Below are 15,651 nucleotides of genomic sequence, written 5' to 3'. Positions count from 1 at the left end.
ATAAACAGTGGTGCTTACTTTGCTGAATAGGGAACGGATTATTCATATTTAATCACATGGCAGATTACAAGCCATCACAACTTGACCTCCAAGAAGCTGCTAACAGCATTTGTCAGCAGAAAGACTGAAGGAGAAGACCATCCAAGGAGGATAAGCAGCCTCTGAAACACTAGAGGTTGCAACAGGTGTGTTTTAAATCCCGTAAGTGACTTAAATCTTAGCAAAGACTTGACCAGGCCTGAGAGGTCAAGAGCATTTCCAAGGGACAGGGTGGTCAACACATAAAAGGGCAGCTACTGTTATGGACAGGTTATCAAGTCCTGTATCTCACTGCTCTGGATCCAGGAATTTTCATGGCTGGTGGCTGGCACTTGTTCCTGCTGCCGTAGAAACAGATAAAAGAATTTTTAAATACACAGTCAAGTACTATTGTATTTTTAAATACACAGTCATGTCATCCCTCCAGAGCTAGCAATCAGAGAATTGAAAAGAACTACTCAGGATGAAAGCAACCAGAATGAAAACCTTCCCTCTGCAGCTTTCACAAGGGATTTTTTTTTTAATGAACACAAACACTGATTGCAGACAGAACCTTTGATGATCCTAGAAAGCACAGAGACCATAACTACACCTGATCAGTTCCAATTTGTTTACTCCCCTGCCCCATCCTTCCCTCTCCCCTAAAAAAACATTTCCTTTATTATTGCTTGCACACACCCTGGTTTCATGGACCATCAGAAGCAGTCAATACAGGACAGATAACTTCGTATTACGTATCCTTGTATCAGAAAGAACCTCTGTGTCCCACTGGAAAAACAGCTCCACTGTTATCAGAATTGGTCAAGAAGTGTTTTCCAGATATCAACCGTTGCAAATGTTTCTTACTAATCCGCAGCACCTGCGGTCTTACAGTGCGATAAGGAAACATATTTCCTCTCAGGATCCCTGAGAGAACAAATGGCTCCTTTACGCATAACAGACTGGTTTCAAGGGAGAAGAGATCGTATTTAGGATTTCCGAGTCAGTGCTCCACCAGCTTCAGGCGCAAGCAGCAGGAGCCACCGTGGCTATGACGAACATGATGCTATTCCAAAACAACTTGCATGATTCCCACTTGAGCACGCACGCAGAACGAGCTTCCGTTGCTGCTCAAGAGTACTCACCAAGATCACCAACATGGATTCGCTAAAGCTTTATCTCCAACCCTGTGGCTTAAAACTCCACACGGGCTCCAAGGTTCCTAGAGCCCCACAGAAGTCCTGTTACCTTAACATTTTGAGTGTGCCTGATGCAACTCAGAAGATAATTGAAAATCATGTACTACATACAATGCTTACAGCATTTAGAGCATGGTCATGTTTTCCTCATAGCATGATATATTAGTAAAAGAAACTATTCAAGTTGACAAGCCCAGTTAGTGATTTACCATATATGAGGCCATTTCCCCACCTCATACCTCTGAAAAGAGGAAGCGTCATCCAAAAGGAACGCTGCTGTCTAGAGACTTAATAACAGCCTTGTCCTTACCCAAATTTGCTTCTAACTTCCTTTCTGGATAACCAGCACTTTGGGAATTTGTGCTCTGGATAATATTGGAGATCAGAAGAAAAGGATGTATCAGGTGACTTCATTTTTTTCCTTTTATAATCATTATCATGGGGGGAGAACTATAGCTTTTTAGATTAAGAGATTTTAAAGTCTTGATAAAAAGAGCAGACAAGACAAAAAAAATCTCATTGAGTTATCAAGCCATGTAGAACACGACTGAAAAAATGCCAAATTTGACTCTATTTTTAAATTCAAACACAAAAAAGAAAAGTAAGACTTGCCCTTCACTGATTGTATTTCAGGTTATGATTTTAATGCTTAAAAGCTTATATTAGCAAGTATTTTAGCTCAAAAAAAATCTGATGATTTCTGATACCTTCCAGAAAGGCCTAAAAGGCTCTAGAAGCAGAGACTTAGACTGAAACATACCTACACTAAGAATTTTGCAGCATGTTGCTAGTAAAACACAGGTCAGAAGCTGTCATTACCCTTGGAAAGGTGCCCACAGAATACAAGCAGCACTGAAAAACAAAGCCATTGTAACAACCACCAAGTCTTTGAAGGCTGAATGTCTGCTGAAGTAAAAGGTGTAAAAGAATAAAAAGACTCTAAAATCCATTAAACTGGACTGCTGCACCTGCAGGTTGCTATAGCAAGCACTAATTCACTTTGCATACAACTTAATTATACACCAATGTTATGAAGCACTCATGTCTTTAAGCATTTATCAGTTCTATGTTAATAATGTTTCATCACAAATTCAAGATGCTCCAAATCCACTTTGTGAGAACAAGTGAGATTGAAACACTCTCAGGATACACTGTAAAACAAAAAAGAAATGCACTCAGACTGGAAACAGAAGTGACAAGCCAAAGAACACCCAAGGGAACACGAAGAACCCAGAAATACAGAAACAAATTCTACAGATAAGAAACATGCTCCATCACAAGGCAGTATATAAACTGCCTAAACTGCTTGTTATGGGAACCTGGTACATGCAGTGCTACATGTTCCAAAATTTGTAAGTTTTCTAGCCTCTCAAGGTTTTTTCAGTACAAATTTGACCCACTGTCATACCATTTTAATCATGCTATTAGTTTCTCAGTGGCTAAGTTCTAGCCTGCCAATTAAAATGTCACACTGAAACATAAACATTAACCATGCTGTATCTTGTTTTAATAAACAGCTTTGCCCAAGTATATCACATGTGACAAAGTACAAGTTTATCTACACTCATTTAACTCAGTGGACATCAGAAAATGAAGGACTGGCTTGTCTGTTTAAAGTTTAAGAAACACAGGAAAAATGTTTTACGCTTCTGAGTAATTGTTACTGGTTTTGCTAGGAAAAAAAAAGTTGTTTCCTATTTTCTACAGCCTTAATAAGGGGTCCACGTCATGCTAAGTGCCAGCTTTTAGCAGTGTAATTGCTTTAAAAAAAAAAAAAAAAAAAAAAAAAAAAGCTATTGCACCATAATTAAGTGTTGGACCTCAAGGTTACTACTTTTGCCCTTATCACCCCCTAACTACTACCAACTTGAATAGGCTGCCTAGAATTCTCGTGTTTTCTAAGTAGCAAAAACTTACATTTTCCTCTGCTCTATTACCACTTCATCGTATAGCCCTAAAGAAACGTAGGTCTTAAGCACCACAACTTTACGTTGACGATAAGAAGCAGAACTTACCACTGCGATGCATTCTTCCTGAATTTACAGGGCTGGCTCATCTGACTCAACAGAGCAGACAGCAGTAGCCTAGATGGGAATTTTGCTTCCAACAGCAGCTGTTTGTTAGACATTCTTTCTTCTCTACCCTTTCACTCAGTGTCTGTAGCAAGACGCCGGTAACCTTTAAAGATGTGAGGGAACAAAGCATAGTGCAAGGAGCTCTGGCACTGGCAGACTGAGAGGCTGAACACAGGTCAGAATTTTATGCCAAGATCAGCACATGTCCCTGCAGTCATTTGTTGAGAGATCAGTTTCTACCTAGCTTACAAGCCACTAAAGCAGCCGCATGGCAATGCTTATGAATTGCTTGTCATCTCTGATATCACAGTTTGCCAGACTGGGGGAAGCCCCAATGAGGGCTGAGAGGAGCTACAGAGGGAAATCCATCATTTGCTTCTCACAGGATAAGCATGTGTACGTAAAACCATGTACAAAGGGTCTCTATCAAGTTACTATTTGACCGTATCATGAGCCCAGAAGTTAATCGCCAGATCCTGCACTCTGCAAGTTCTGCAGGAACAGACCCTTGAACATCATAGCACTACCCCAGTTTTACTACTCTGGTGAGAATCAGCAAGAAACTTAAGCTTTAAATGAGGTTTTCTGCAAGACAATCTTATTTAACTTTTGAAAACTTGGATGGACACTAGAACTTCATAAACTGGATCACGTCCTCCACTTTAAGGTTAAAGAGGGGTTATTTCCTGCTGAGAATGACTTAACTGAGAATCAGATAGTGGAGTACTCTGTTATGCAAGAGTTTGTTCAGGGAATATGTTTCTAGATGCAATTTAGAATGTAAGTAGATCACTGAATTCACAAAAGCCATTACACTTAGCAAGGGCCTAAGATACCAGCAGAGTAACTAAAGTCAACCTTGTACTGAGAACACCATTATGTTCCTGTAATTAGATTCCTAGACTGAAGCTATCAAGGATCCTCAGATTAGCTCAATTCTCTACTGGTCATAAGACATGCTAGTATTTGATCCAGCAGTTTACTGTATTGCACTCTCAGCCTGTTATTGCCGCTATAAAGTCACAGGGAGTTTCCTGTGTGAAAGGAAGAAAACTCCCACAGCCATCCCACAAGCTAATCCCCAAACTGGTCTTCAGTTCCAGCTGCTGACTCAAATTCCTGTTGACATACAAGGATCTGTTTGCAAATAAGTAGCTGCGTAAACTATAAGTAGCTGTGTATTATCTGGCTAATTCCTGCTAGGATTAAGTCTGGACAGAGTATAGGTTTGCTTGCACTTACTAGCTGCTCAGTATTTCAAGCTGAGCCATTGAATGCTGATGGGTATAAAACCAAGCTTAGTAGGTTATAGCAACACTAAGAGAACCCTGGCTTGTATTAGGAAAGTGGATATGGCACCTTCTGGTCACTGCCCTATATGACAGAAATGACAACATACTCATTAGAACTGTGCCAAGGCATAGTTTGCTCTTATTGATTTCATGATCTGTTTCAATGGTTGGCATTCAAATATGTTTTGTCCTGTTAAAGCAGAATTCAGTATGAAAGGTGTAAGCTTATATTAAAATATTTTAGTGGAGAAGACTACGAAGACTGAAGCGTCGCCCCCAGCACAACACTGAGCTTGCACTATTCCCGTTGTGTGAGTGAAGTCATGAAAGCATGTGCACAGGTTATGCTGCAGGAAGGAGTCACATGACAAGCTGTGTTGCTCCCTTGTTAAAAGGAAGACTGCAATTCCCTTTTAAATTAATTGCTAAGCAGTCCATGCTAGATGATTTGGACAAGTGTCCCTTTTCCTGCCTGGTACCCTTAGCTGCGATATTAAGAAGCTAGTGCTATTGTGGTAGTGCATTACTACCGAGCATTCCCACCCCCAAGATATTAAGACTAGAACCACACAGTGGATACTGCAGTTTTACATTTATAGTTGGACTTTTATAATATTCATGATTAGCACAAGATTCATAACCATAAATTATACATTGTTATCTAAGTACATAAAATGTTAATGATACATGTATTTGAAGAGTGGCACAAAGTAGTAATACATCCCTGTTGGCATTCTCAAAGAAAGAGGTGGGTGGTTGACACGCTATTGATACTACTGCAGCATAGCAAAACTGAGTCACAGTTAACTGACTGTCAAGTCAGATGGTGCTGACTGCCCACCAGAAAGGGTCAGAACATGGTGTGACAGGAAGCCATTGCCAGAATCAGTTAAAGGTGCAAATAAAAGTCAGGATTACAGCCCTCCCTACTGCCTCAATATTTTAGCAGCAAGTCCCCCCGCCCCAACCCTGACACTGTGCTCTTGCATCTCTAGTACTTTGCAGCCCATGCACACTCCAATGTTCACTTGCCACACAGCTGAGATTTCCTTTAGTACCATTTAATGTCAACGAGTAACATGCTCTCCTCTTGTTAAACAAAAAGGATCTGGGAAATGTTTGCTCTCTGGTATGAGAAGATTTATTTTCTTTAAGTCTCAGATTTACTCCAGAAAATATAGAACAGACTCCACCTGAACCCCAACAGCATTGTCCAGAAAAGGAAACTTTCCCAATATTCCTCTAAACATTCAGAGCACAAATATTAGAAAGCTCATTTTCTTTTGCACATGAGACTGCAAAGAAAATGGGGTAGTCAGATGTACACAAGCTTTCAACAAATCATCATTAAGGAGATGCTTCACCAAATTGTTGACATCCCTGCTACTTCAGTAGCTTCAGCTAAAGCTTTAACAACTTGGTGCCAGGCATTTTCCCAGCTGCCTTCAATGGGCTTTGCAAAAGAAAAAAAAAATGCTCTCTTCCCCCTGGCCTCAAGCAGTTATTGCTATATGAGTTAGTGAAATAGTGCCTTAACTTCAGACAAGAGTCTCACAATGTCATTAACAAAAGCTGCCTTGCAGAGGTTGAAATGTAACCGGACAATAATCAATAAATAACAGTAACAGGCATCCGTTGAAGTCTCCTCACTGAGCAGGGCAGCAAGTGTTCAGCCAACAGAGAGTCATCTGTGCCTTAGAACCATTGTACACTTCTTGGAGAAGTTAAAAAGGGACGGGAAGGAAGAGAACAGAGACAGCAAAGGTCTGTCAGAGCGCTAGTTACATATTGAAACCATAAACAGGCGGCTGGGTGAATCCTGGCGCTGTGTATCCATATGGGAAGTTTGCCTGCGGAGGTACTGCACTGGGGCCTGCTGTCAACATCAACTGCTGGCCTAGAAAAACATGAGAAAAAGAAAGTTAGTTTAAGAACCAAGGTTTTCCTTACACCAGCAGTACTATGGGACAGGATTATGAGGTTTTAGCTAAAACCAGCTGCTGTGCAAGCATATACTAGCATGTTACACTACAATTCAACATGCACCACGTGAAATGGGCACCAAGGCCATCTGCTCTTGCCATCAGAAAATTAAGAAAGCAAGGCAGACTTCGGATGAATATCCAACTGATACCGGGAGTGTGATTAATGTGGCTTGTTTTGAAGAGACCATATTGAAAGCCAAACAAACTGATATTGTTTCAATCATGCACAATCAGAATTGACAAGTAAAGTAATTCAAGTTATTAGTTAAGTAAACACAAAAGATCTCTTGAAAGATCTGTCTTCATTTTTAGGAGCACACATGCCTCATGCATATGTTAAATTCAGGTTAACATTTACATTAGACAGTGAACCAGTCACATCCTTCCCTTACCAGCCACTTCTAGGTGCTTGTTAGCAGAATGTCTCTTCAGAATGGCTTCTAAAATAGCAGTACGCTTGAGGACAGCCATGTTTTTGGCTACATATGTCTTAAAATGGATGAGCTAGAAAGCCAGTCTGCTTTTCTACTTGGAAGAGCAGAAAGCAGACACATTCCTCTTAGAAAGAAATACCAGGAGGAATTAGCATGCTCAGAAGTTACTTCTGAGGTTAAGCACACTGCGATGCCCCCTCTCCTGTTACCGTACTGAAAGGCTATTCCTAAGCTAGAATTCTGACCCATGTAAGAGGAGTAATACTTTGAAGAGTAGAAGTACTGTAGGAGTGAGATGTCACTTCAGCAACTTGCACAGTTCATCTAGCACAGACACAACCATCTTATTAGCTAGTGGAAACCAGCTTGCTTTGACTGGAGGCAGTCATTTAAGTTACCTCCATGAAGAGAGACCAGAGTGAACATAACTAATCAATTAGAACCAAGTCTTTCACCTACCAAATACTATTGGAGTGGGTTCAGCTACTTGTTCCTCTTCTTTTCTTAGGCTTTCAGAAGCATCAAGTTTATCCACCTACATTGAAGTGAACAGGAGATGTATGAAGGTTTTGCCTAGAGACTGTACCATCACATGAAAACTCTTCATGCCAGGTACCTGAACTATCAAGTGTTCCCTTGTTAGCACAGGTTGGGGACCATAAAAGTCTGCATTCTGCTATGTTGTAAACTGCCCTCCCAGTTATTTAGTGGGAATAAATAGTAGCTGGCAAACATAGCTGAGAGAAATCATGAATTTCAAGTGCAGTACTTCTTGGGACTGCCAGTCAAGCTACTGGTTTACTTGCAGCTGTTAACCTAACAGCTTTCCAGAGTAACATTAAATATTGGTGTTACTAAAACTATTCATACTACAATGGATCGAAGTAATAGGAAGTTAACAATTAAATTAGCTTACATTGTTCTAGTTATGACCTAGGATTGTCACTATCTCCTGGATTAGACTTTCCTCTTTACTGCCCCTAAATTATCAAGAAGAAATATGGAACAGAAGTGCTGTTACTCCCTCTGTTGGAGAACTAGCAAGAAGTACACCAAGAGCAGGCGGCCCTGAAGAAGGGCTATCAGCAGCTGTCTAGTACAGGGTAGACATGTCCGAATTGCTGCCTTAAATGAAGTATTACAGATTGCCAAGTGAGTGCTAACACACTTTGTGCCTGGACTGTTCTGGGACATGGGCTATTCTGTGCTTAAACACCTTTGATTTATGCATAAGAGAAAGATGAATAAGTTCCAGAAGAAGCACACATTGTTGATGAAGCAGTCTGTTCTTTTGTGCCTTTAAAGTTAGTTACATGACAAAGTTTTGGACATACCACATTTATAAAAACCCATTCACTAATTCCATGTTTTGTAGTTAATTTTGTAAACTAAATTAGTTTTGCTGTAAACCACTTTCATCATGCAGATTTTTCTTCTGGCAAGTTATCCAGTATTTAGTACATGTGATCACCTGTAAATCCAACCAGTAGTTTAAAAAACATGATCTTAGATCTAAGTCTCATCTCCTCAGCAGAATATGAGGAGGATGAATTTAAGATCTCTGCAAGTACTTTCATCATGCTAAGAGGCAAGTTTTCTACAAAAGCTTTATTACTTTTCAAACAGATTCACCATGTCTGCAAGACTGCTTCAGTAATTTGCAGTGTAATAATGAATTTACATGCAGAACATTTCATGTTATGTGGCAACTGCTTTTGTTTACTTATGAACCACATCCTTCTGGCCACAAGATATCTGCAATACAGTGATCAGGAGCCCAAATGGTCATGTCTTGCTCAATCACTGGCTTCCGTTCCCCATGGAAAACGGCAGAGTCTGGTTGGATTTTCAAGTTGTTTGTGAATAGTTACCCTTTTAGCATTAGAAAGTGAACAGGAAATGAGTTAGAGCTAAGTTATACTGCTCTTCTGGCAGAAGCTACAGCTAGATTCCTGTAACAGAATCCTAGGATATTGAGGGACACAAATGAACACAGAGTTTGAAATCAGATTGTCACCTTATAGAACAGCCCATCAACCTGCAAGAAAATTCAGAGGGGAATACTTAACATGACTGATAACAGGCAAGCTGAAACAGTCACTTCTAGATCACTGGCTTCAAGAAGGTTCTTACTGTGATACCCTATACAAACCTAGAGCCTTCTAAGAAAAGATCTAAAGAATTTTAGATCTTACGCTGTTTGAGACAAGCATTTCAGGAGCACACATGACCAGAACCTCTCCCTCTTTCAGAATTTAGATGAGCTGTAAATATTGTACAGCCAGACTACACATCTAAAGTTGTTTTCTACAAAAACCTCATTTCCAACAATCAGTTCCTAAGGCTGATACAGGAATAGTGTATAGTACTAATTACTTAAAAGCTATATTCTCTATAAGAAGAGAATAGAAAGTACATTCAATACTTAACATCAAGTAAGGAATAATACAGGTAGTCCTTGATTTTAAGTATTCAGTTTCAACTATAGAGTGGCTCTAAAAAGCACACAGTTACCCATATCCACTATTAAAGGCTTAGGTTTAACTATTCCCCTTGCAAGTACCAAAGCATCTATCTGAAGTTTAGCTAGCTAACTTCAAGTGATTAAACCCACAAAACTCTATACAGAAGATTTAGCCTGGGGGATAATGGTATTCCAAACACCTGAAAAGAGCTTTACCTGGTTTGCAAAATAGTAATCATCTAGCACACTGGAAGTCTTAGCTTTCCAGTCTGTGCAATACTCACTTTGGTAAGATACTCTCTCATCACTTGGATGAAATAAGGCATTGCAAAGTCCATGATGTTATGCCTCCATGCCAGCTCGAGGACTACATCCGGGTGCAGCAAGTCATAACATGTGAAGAGGCAGGCTGCAAAGCACTCTTGCTTGCCTTCTTCCAGGAACCACTGAAGCAGCTTCTCAGCTAGCTCTGCATCTTTGGATTCTGCAGCATACAGCATAGCATCCTGCAGAAAGGGACAACGCTTAAGCTCAACTCTTGCCTGTCAGCTTTATGTCATGTACATTTCACTGCTGGCTAGATAAACCAAGCATTCTGCAAACTATGAAGTTAGACTTTCACATGACCACACATGTTGTCTTCAGAAGCCAAGGTACAACATATACACTCAGTTAAACCCTCTTGTTTTGAGTCAATTCAGATACTATATCCAACAGACTTCCCTTAAGTAAAGAAGCCCAGTGAGATTTTGCTTACTTTTGTAGCAGAGAAGATAAACAATTCATCTAGTATCCCAGCTACCTCACAACTAGGTATTAAGGGTTGGTTATTCAGGGAAGAAATCACTACATCAATTGCTTGGTCTGTGGCAAGACAGAAGACTGTTTACCAGCTCTTCTTCAAAGTAGTCCAGAACTGCCCCATGCAAACTCAGTACCTGCTTGAGGACTAAGACTGCCATATTCATATTTCATCTCTACCCTGCTGAGCATAAAACTTCAGTCCTATGGAGACTGTTCCACACTGACTGAGAAAATTGACCAGGTGCCACTAAATGGCTATAGACAAATCTCTCATCTGAGTATAGGAAAATGTTTTGAAACTGGCTTTAAGATACACATTTGAAATTGCAAGCGATTCTGTTCTAAGATTCTACTTACTCTTAGCTCTCCACCTGAAGTTTAAGGAAAACTGGAAATTGGGATTTGAAAGGAACAGAAAACATTCAGTTTTAAGGAAATTTATGCTTCATAGCTCAGACACTTCTAGTAAGTCCCCCCCATCCTCATTATTATTATTTTTTTAATCAAAGGGAGAAAGGCAGCATTACCTCACCTTATACAGACGATCTTTTTTGCATAGCTCCACGCTTTGCTTCCAGCGGTTGTTACCCTTATACAAGTATGCTGCAATACGCCTAAATTCAATTAGTTCATGCTTTTCCAGACGCTGAGCCAACGTTATGTTATCGAAGTTGTCATAGGCATCAATGGAAGCTCTCAAACCCTGTTTCAAAAAGGATCGTTACACTTGCTTCCAGATTGTAGTAAGCGAGAACTACAGCAGAGAAGCATCCAAGCATGGTACACAAGCGTTTTAAGTTCTGCCAACTGGATGTTGATGTTATAGCTACAGTTTGTTTGCCTTGCATATTTGGGGTATCACTCCAAAAGAATATTTCTGACACAACAAGATGCTACTTGGTCATACTAACTTTACTTGGCAGAAAAGAAAAGCTAATCCTTTAGAAGCCAGAAAGGATGGCTTCCAAATAGAAACCAATGGGCCAGAAGCAAGTTTGTTTATAAAAATGTTGCCTACTATGGAATACTTACTTGATATTTACCTCTACATGAAGCTTGTTGTTCTGAGAGAAATAATTCTGGTATCTGCTTTGTTTGCAGATTATCACACTGTGACCCAAGCCATCTGCACCCTCCTAAAATCCTTTGATCACGTTCTCACTACAGTTGCACTGCAGAAGTTCCAAGTACCAAGCTTATGGCCTCTTTATCGGAGAAAGAACAGCAAATCTCTGGCCTAGCAGTATTTTTTTTGTGGCTCTCACCTGGTAGTCCTCCTCCTCTGTTAGAAGGTTGTTTAGAGCTTCATTAACTCCTTTGTTGTTGTGGTTCTGGACTGAACGCAGATAAGGCTTTACTAGAAGTAGCTGATTAACCTGGAATTAAGATGTTTCCAGTATGAGATTAAACATAGCAATTCAAACACTCAGTACTCCTGAAGCAGGTATAACTCTTGTAATAAGAAATGGTAAGTGCTTGCTGTCAGTACCCTTCAGACAAGCTATAATGTATGTGCAGATGAACAATAGCATAAGTTAGGATACTGTTAACTCTTTCAGCATCTGGGACTGAGCTGCTTCTCAGCATTACACCAGAGGCAGAGCCACTTGACAGACGCCAACCCCCTTCTCCAGCCAGAGACTGAAGCATCTTAATGTGTGTGAGAGGATTTCCTGTTCACTGACTATGCCCCAAGCCCACCTTTGAGAAAAAATTGACTGTCCTGGTGTGATCCAGTCGTGGAGATAACACAAGCAGAAGATCATTGATCAGCAAAGGTTTGTAGTCCAAGTAGAACTGCAACGCTTTGTAGTACAACTCCACATTAGCCACCTGTACGGTTAGACTTTAGTTAGTACTTCAAATACAGACAAATTTAACGTGCTTAGATGATAACTCACAACACAGCTTATCTGACTTTTAAATAGAAGATTAAGCTTTCCTCTAAAGGCCAGAGGTGTAACACATACATTTCTCACCCAGATTTCTTGTTCAGTGTCAAGACTGTTTCTTGTACGATCTGCTACTAGGAGCAGTCCCAACCAATTCTACATCCACCGTAAAGAGATTCTGGCACAGGGAGCCCACTAGGGTTAGAATTAATGTGACCATCTGTTGAACTCCTAAAGCCAGCAGAGGCTATAGTCTTACAACCTTTTGAGTTGTTGCCTTGTAGCCCATAAGCTCAATAAGATTCCAAAATGTGAACATCTTCCTATCTAAACTTCATCAAGCTACTATTTTCCACTACATGCATGGGACAGATCAGGCTAATTCTTTCACTGAAATAATTAGAAGCATTTTCAAAGGTCTTTCAAGAGCTGTTACAGCCTTGGACTAGGACAACAGTCAGCTCAAAAGGTATTAAGGAGGTTATGCCTCTTGCTTGTGACCTATGATCAGTCCCTGAAAACATTCTGTGCCAGCTGCTGCCACTCTATTGAGTGAGCCACACAACAGAAAACAAAGTGTCCAAGATTAGGTCTTAATTCGTGTTAAACCTAATGAGAAGTTCTGTTTTAAGTATAGCAGGAAAACTGGCAGCAGTTTAAGCAAATTCATTTTCTGAAAGGGGGTTCTGTTGTATGTTTTTGCCTTTGTTCTTAAAGGAGAAAAAAGAACAAACCACAACTTTCAGCAGCTGATTCAGTTAACCACATACTTACCTTGGCAATTATGTCTTTAAACTGCCCTTCTTTCCATGCATCAGTGGGATGATTCATCATTGTAATTATTGCATTGTCATACTCTTCATATTTGTCGTAGAGGAATACAAGTTCTGCCCAGAGATGAGCTTGTTCTGCAGCTCTAAGCACCTGAAAAGACAAGGAATCAGTCAGCTTGATTCACTGACAACTTCTCCACTTCACTTAAAGGGTAGTTACCTTACTGCATACCTTTGGAATATTAACTCTAGACCAAAAGAGCTCCAGATGTTCCCTCATTTTCTGAGGCTTGAATTTGGAGTACAAGATGGCAAGTTCAGTAAACATTCCCATGTGAGCACGCTCTAGACCCAAAGCAGCTTCCAAAAGGGCAATCAGTTCTTCAAAGTAGCCACGATCCTGGATGTTAAGATGATAAGGATTTGTCTCAAATTCACAGCCAACTTGCACTTAAAGCATTGTAAGAAGTGTATTCACTTATTTGAACAGAAAAGCTTGTTGAACTTAAGAGCTTAACTTTGTAAGACTCTGGATTCCAATAAAGCAATAGAATGGTAAAACAAGAGACAATGAAAGCTATCACCCTTCCCTTTACTGCAAAAAAAACACTTGTATACAACTAGTAAGAAGTGGAGACAGAGTACTTAATCCAATCTACTTCATAGTGCTCCAGAATCAGCTTTATACGGTATAAACTGATCATTTAGCTATGATCAGTTAACTTTAGACAGCATGCTTGCATCTGCTAATGAAGTTTTCTAGGACATTGACAGTGATCCTACCTGATAATAACTTATCAGCTCTTCCAGTTCATCAGCATGGATTACTATATGTAAGCCACAGATCTGTGCCAAGCGGAATTCCTTTCCGTCCACACAGGCAAAACATACCTACAATGAGAGTTTGCAAATAAGTCAGTTCACAGAGGAACGCTGCAATGCTTAGTCTCCTTGTATTAAGGAAAAGGAAGCTGATTAATAAATTTCTTCAAATTCAAGGATTTATTATTCAACAGTATTACTACAATGCTTGTTCTGGAATTAAAATCTCTGCTATTTGTTTTACACTGTTCTGAAATTAAGCTTTATAATCTTGAGCAAGAAGACAGCTTATAGAAGAAATACGGTCTAAAGCCAGAAACAGTTAGCAAGCTACTGTCAGCGACCAGTGCAGACAGTTATGAATAACTGTTCTTAATTCCTACATTACTTACAGAGCAAAGGTGTCCAGTTATGCTCAAAAGCAACATACTTGAAAGCAACATCAGAGTACATTCTCTAGACCATTAAACATGAGTTTAGGTTACCTCCTTCCAAGTCCTTGTGCTATTGGCTTTACGGCCACTGTCCACTGCTGCCTGGTACTCTCCAAGGTGCACCAAGGTAGATGCCAGGCGAGCAAAGTTAGATACGTTGTTATAGAGTAGTTTTGCAGCTTCATACATTCCTTCTTCATAACAGCGGTCACCAACCTGGATTAGGAACCCAATGTAAACAAGAGTAACAGCAAGAATCAAGAGTTAGCTAGCACTGGAAAGCTAGTCATACACTGAAAGTGTGATTAAGACATACCTGTTGTATATGGGCATTATTAGGACCACTAATAAACTCTTCCAGTTCTGAGAGACGATTGGTTTTTGCCAAAGCAAAAATAAGTTCAGTCTCTACATAAGACTCTCTAGCCTTCTTCCTGGCCATCTGTAAGAATTTGACTAGGTCCTCCCAGTTATCTTGAAGAAAGAAGAGATATTTAAGATCTTCTATTTAGACATTCTGCATTGGTCTCATCCACCTTAGAAACAGTTTTGGCTAGTTCACTCAAAGATTTCCTCCTTCATGCTAGTAAATCATACACATTTGAGTTAAATTCCTTACTTAAGGACATAGTCACCTTCATGTGAGGTTTAACTTCTTGCTACTACAAGTCAGTTGTCAAGCAATTCTGCTATACACTTGCTAAATCCAAACTTAAAATGATCTTTAGTTGTACTGTAGACCAGAGCAGTCCAAAGGATGTCTGCAGGAAAATCTTTGGTGTAGCAACAGACAATAAGTTTGTTGACATGAATTACATTAAACTTTGCCTCAGCCACTCCACGGGCTTCAGTTTAGGCTGACACTGAGAATACAGGATTCCCAAGAATCCCTTCTGCTCAAGGTAGATCCAACAACCCAGCTCATGTCCAAGCAATTTAAATTTGAGGATGCTTTGCCTTACCGTTTTTGTTAGCTGCTTGAACAACTTCCATGTAGGCAGACGGATCATCTGCCTTTATATAGGAGTCAATGGCTTCCTTCACTAAGTCCTTCTGAAGCTGTGCTCTAGCTAACTGGCTCCATACCGCTGGTTCATTGCATCTCTCTGCAAATTCATAGGCTCGGTCTAAATTGCCAATGTGCTCAATCAGCACCTGTTTGAAATGAAAGTTGCAAGGTAAAAATAAATCAGTTATAATACTGCCTTGTAACAGAGCTCTACTACCTTTGAGAGCATAGGCTGTCAGTCCTTTCAGCCCAGGGGACTTTGTGAGAATGAAACTCTTTGTCACTACAGTTTTTCCCCCGCCTCACAGAGGAGGTCAATATGCTGGTCTCAAGGCAATGACGGGTTTGTGTTTGCTTCTTCTGCTCCTTTCAGTTAAGAGTCTCCAAGGTAGTCACTCTGAACCACACTCAGTGCACACACATCAAGTTTTATCAATGCACACTGGAATC

The 15,651-nt window shown here is 40.1% G+C and overlaps 1 protein-coding gene across 7 annotated transcripts in view; it reads right to left on the bottom strand.

Moving 5' to 3' along the window:
• Window positions 1–5,702: 5,702 nt before the first annotated feature.
• Window positions 5,703–15,651, bottom strand: part of CLTCL1 (clathrin heavy chain like 1) — a 35,840-nt gene continuing 25,891 nt past the window's right edge. For 2 of the 7 annotated variants that reach the window (XM_062590479.1, XM_062590483.1), the window contains 13 exons: window positions 15,155–15,347; window positions 14,509–14,666; window positions 14,244–14,408; window positions 13,720–13,827; window positions 13,169–13,336; window positions 12,938–13,087; window positions 11,973–12,104; window positions 11,537–11,647; window positions 10,804–10,974; window positions 9,752–9,973; window positions 9,021–9,041; window positions 7,463–7,538; window positions 5,703–6,481 (listed from right to left, as the gene is read on the bottom strand). In XM_062590479.1, the coding sequence (XP_062446463.1) occupies window positions 6,366–6,481; window positions 7,463–7,538; window positions 9,021–9,041; window positions 9,752–9,973; window positions 10,804–10,974; window positions 11,537–11,647; window positions 11,973–12,104; window positions 12,938–13,087; window positions 13,169–13,336; window positions 13,720–13,827; window positions 14,244–14,408; window positions 14,509–14,666; window positions 15,155–15,347 (1,791 nt within the window). In that variant the 3' untranslated portion in view covers window positions 5,703–6,365. Of the gene's footprint in view, window positions 6,482–6,961; window positions 7,095–7,462; window positions 7,539–9,020; window positions 9,042–9,751; window positions 9,974–10,803; window positions 10,975–11,536; window positions 11,648–11,972; window positions 12,105–12,937; window positions 13,088–13,168; window positions 13,337–13,719; window positions 13,828–14,243; window positions 14,409–14,508; window positions 14,667–15,154; window positions 15,348–15,651 lie in introns of those variants that run through there. The other 5 variants (XM_062590486.1, XM_062590482.1, XM_062590480.1 and 2 more) reach the window with 5 other exon arrangements.

This window comes from Rhea pennata, chromosome 17, assembly GCF_028389875.1.
Source record: "Rhea pennata isolate bPtePen1 chromosome 17, bPtePen1.pri, whole genome shotgun sequence".
In the NCBI taxonomy this organism is placed as follows: Eukaryota; Metazoa; Chordata; class Aves; order Rheiformes; family Rheidae; genus Rhea; species Rhea pennata.
The sequence above is the reverse complement of the archived record's forward strand: the minus strand, read 5'-3'. Positions and strand labels throughout refer to the sequence as shown.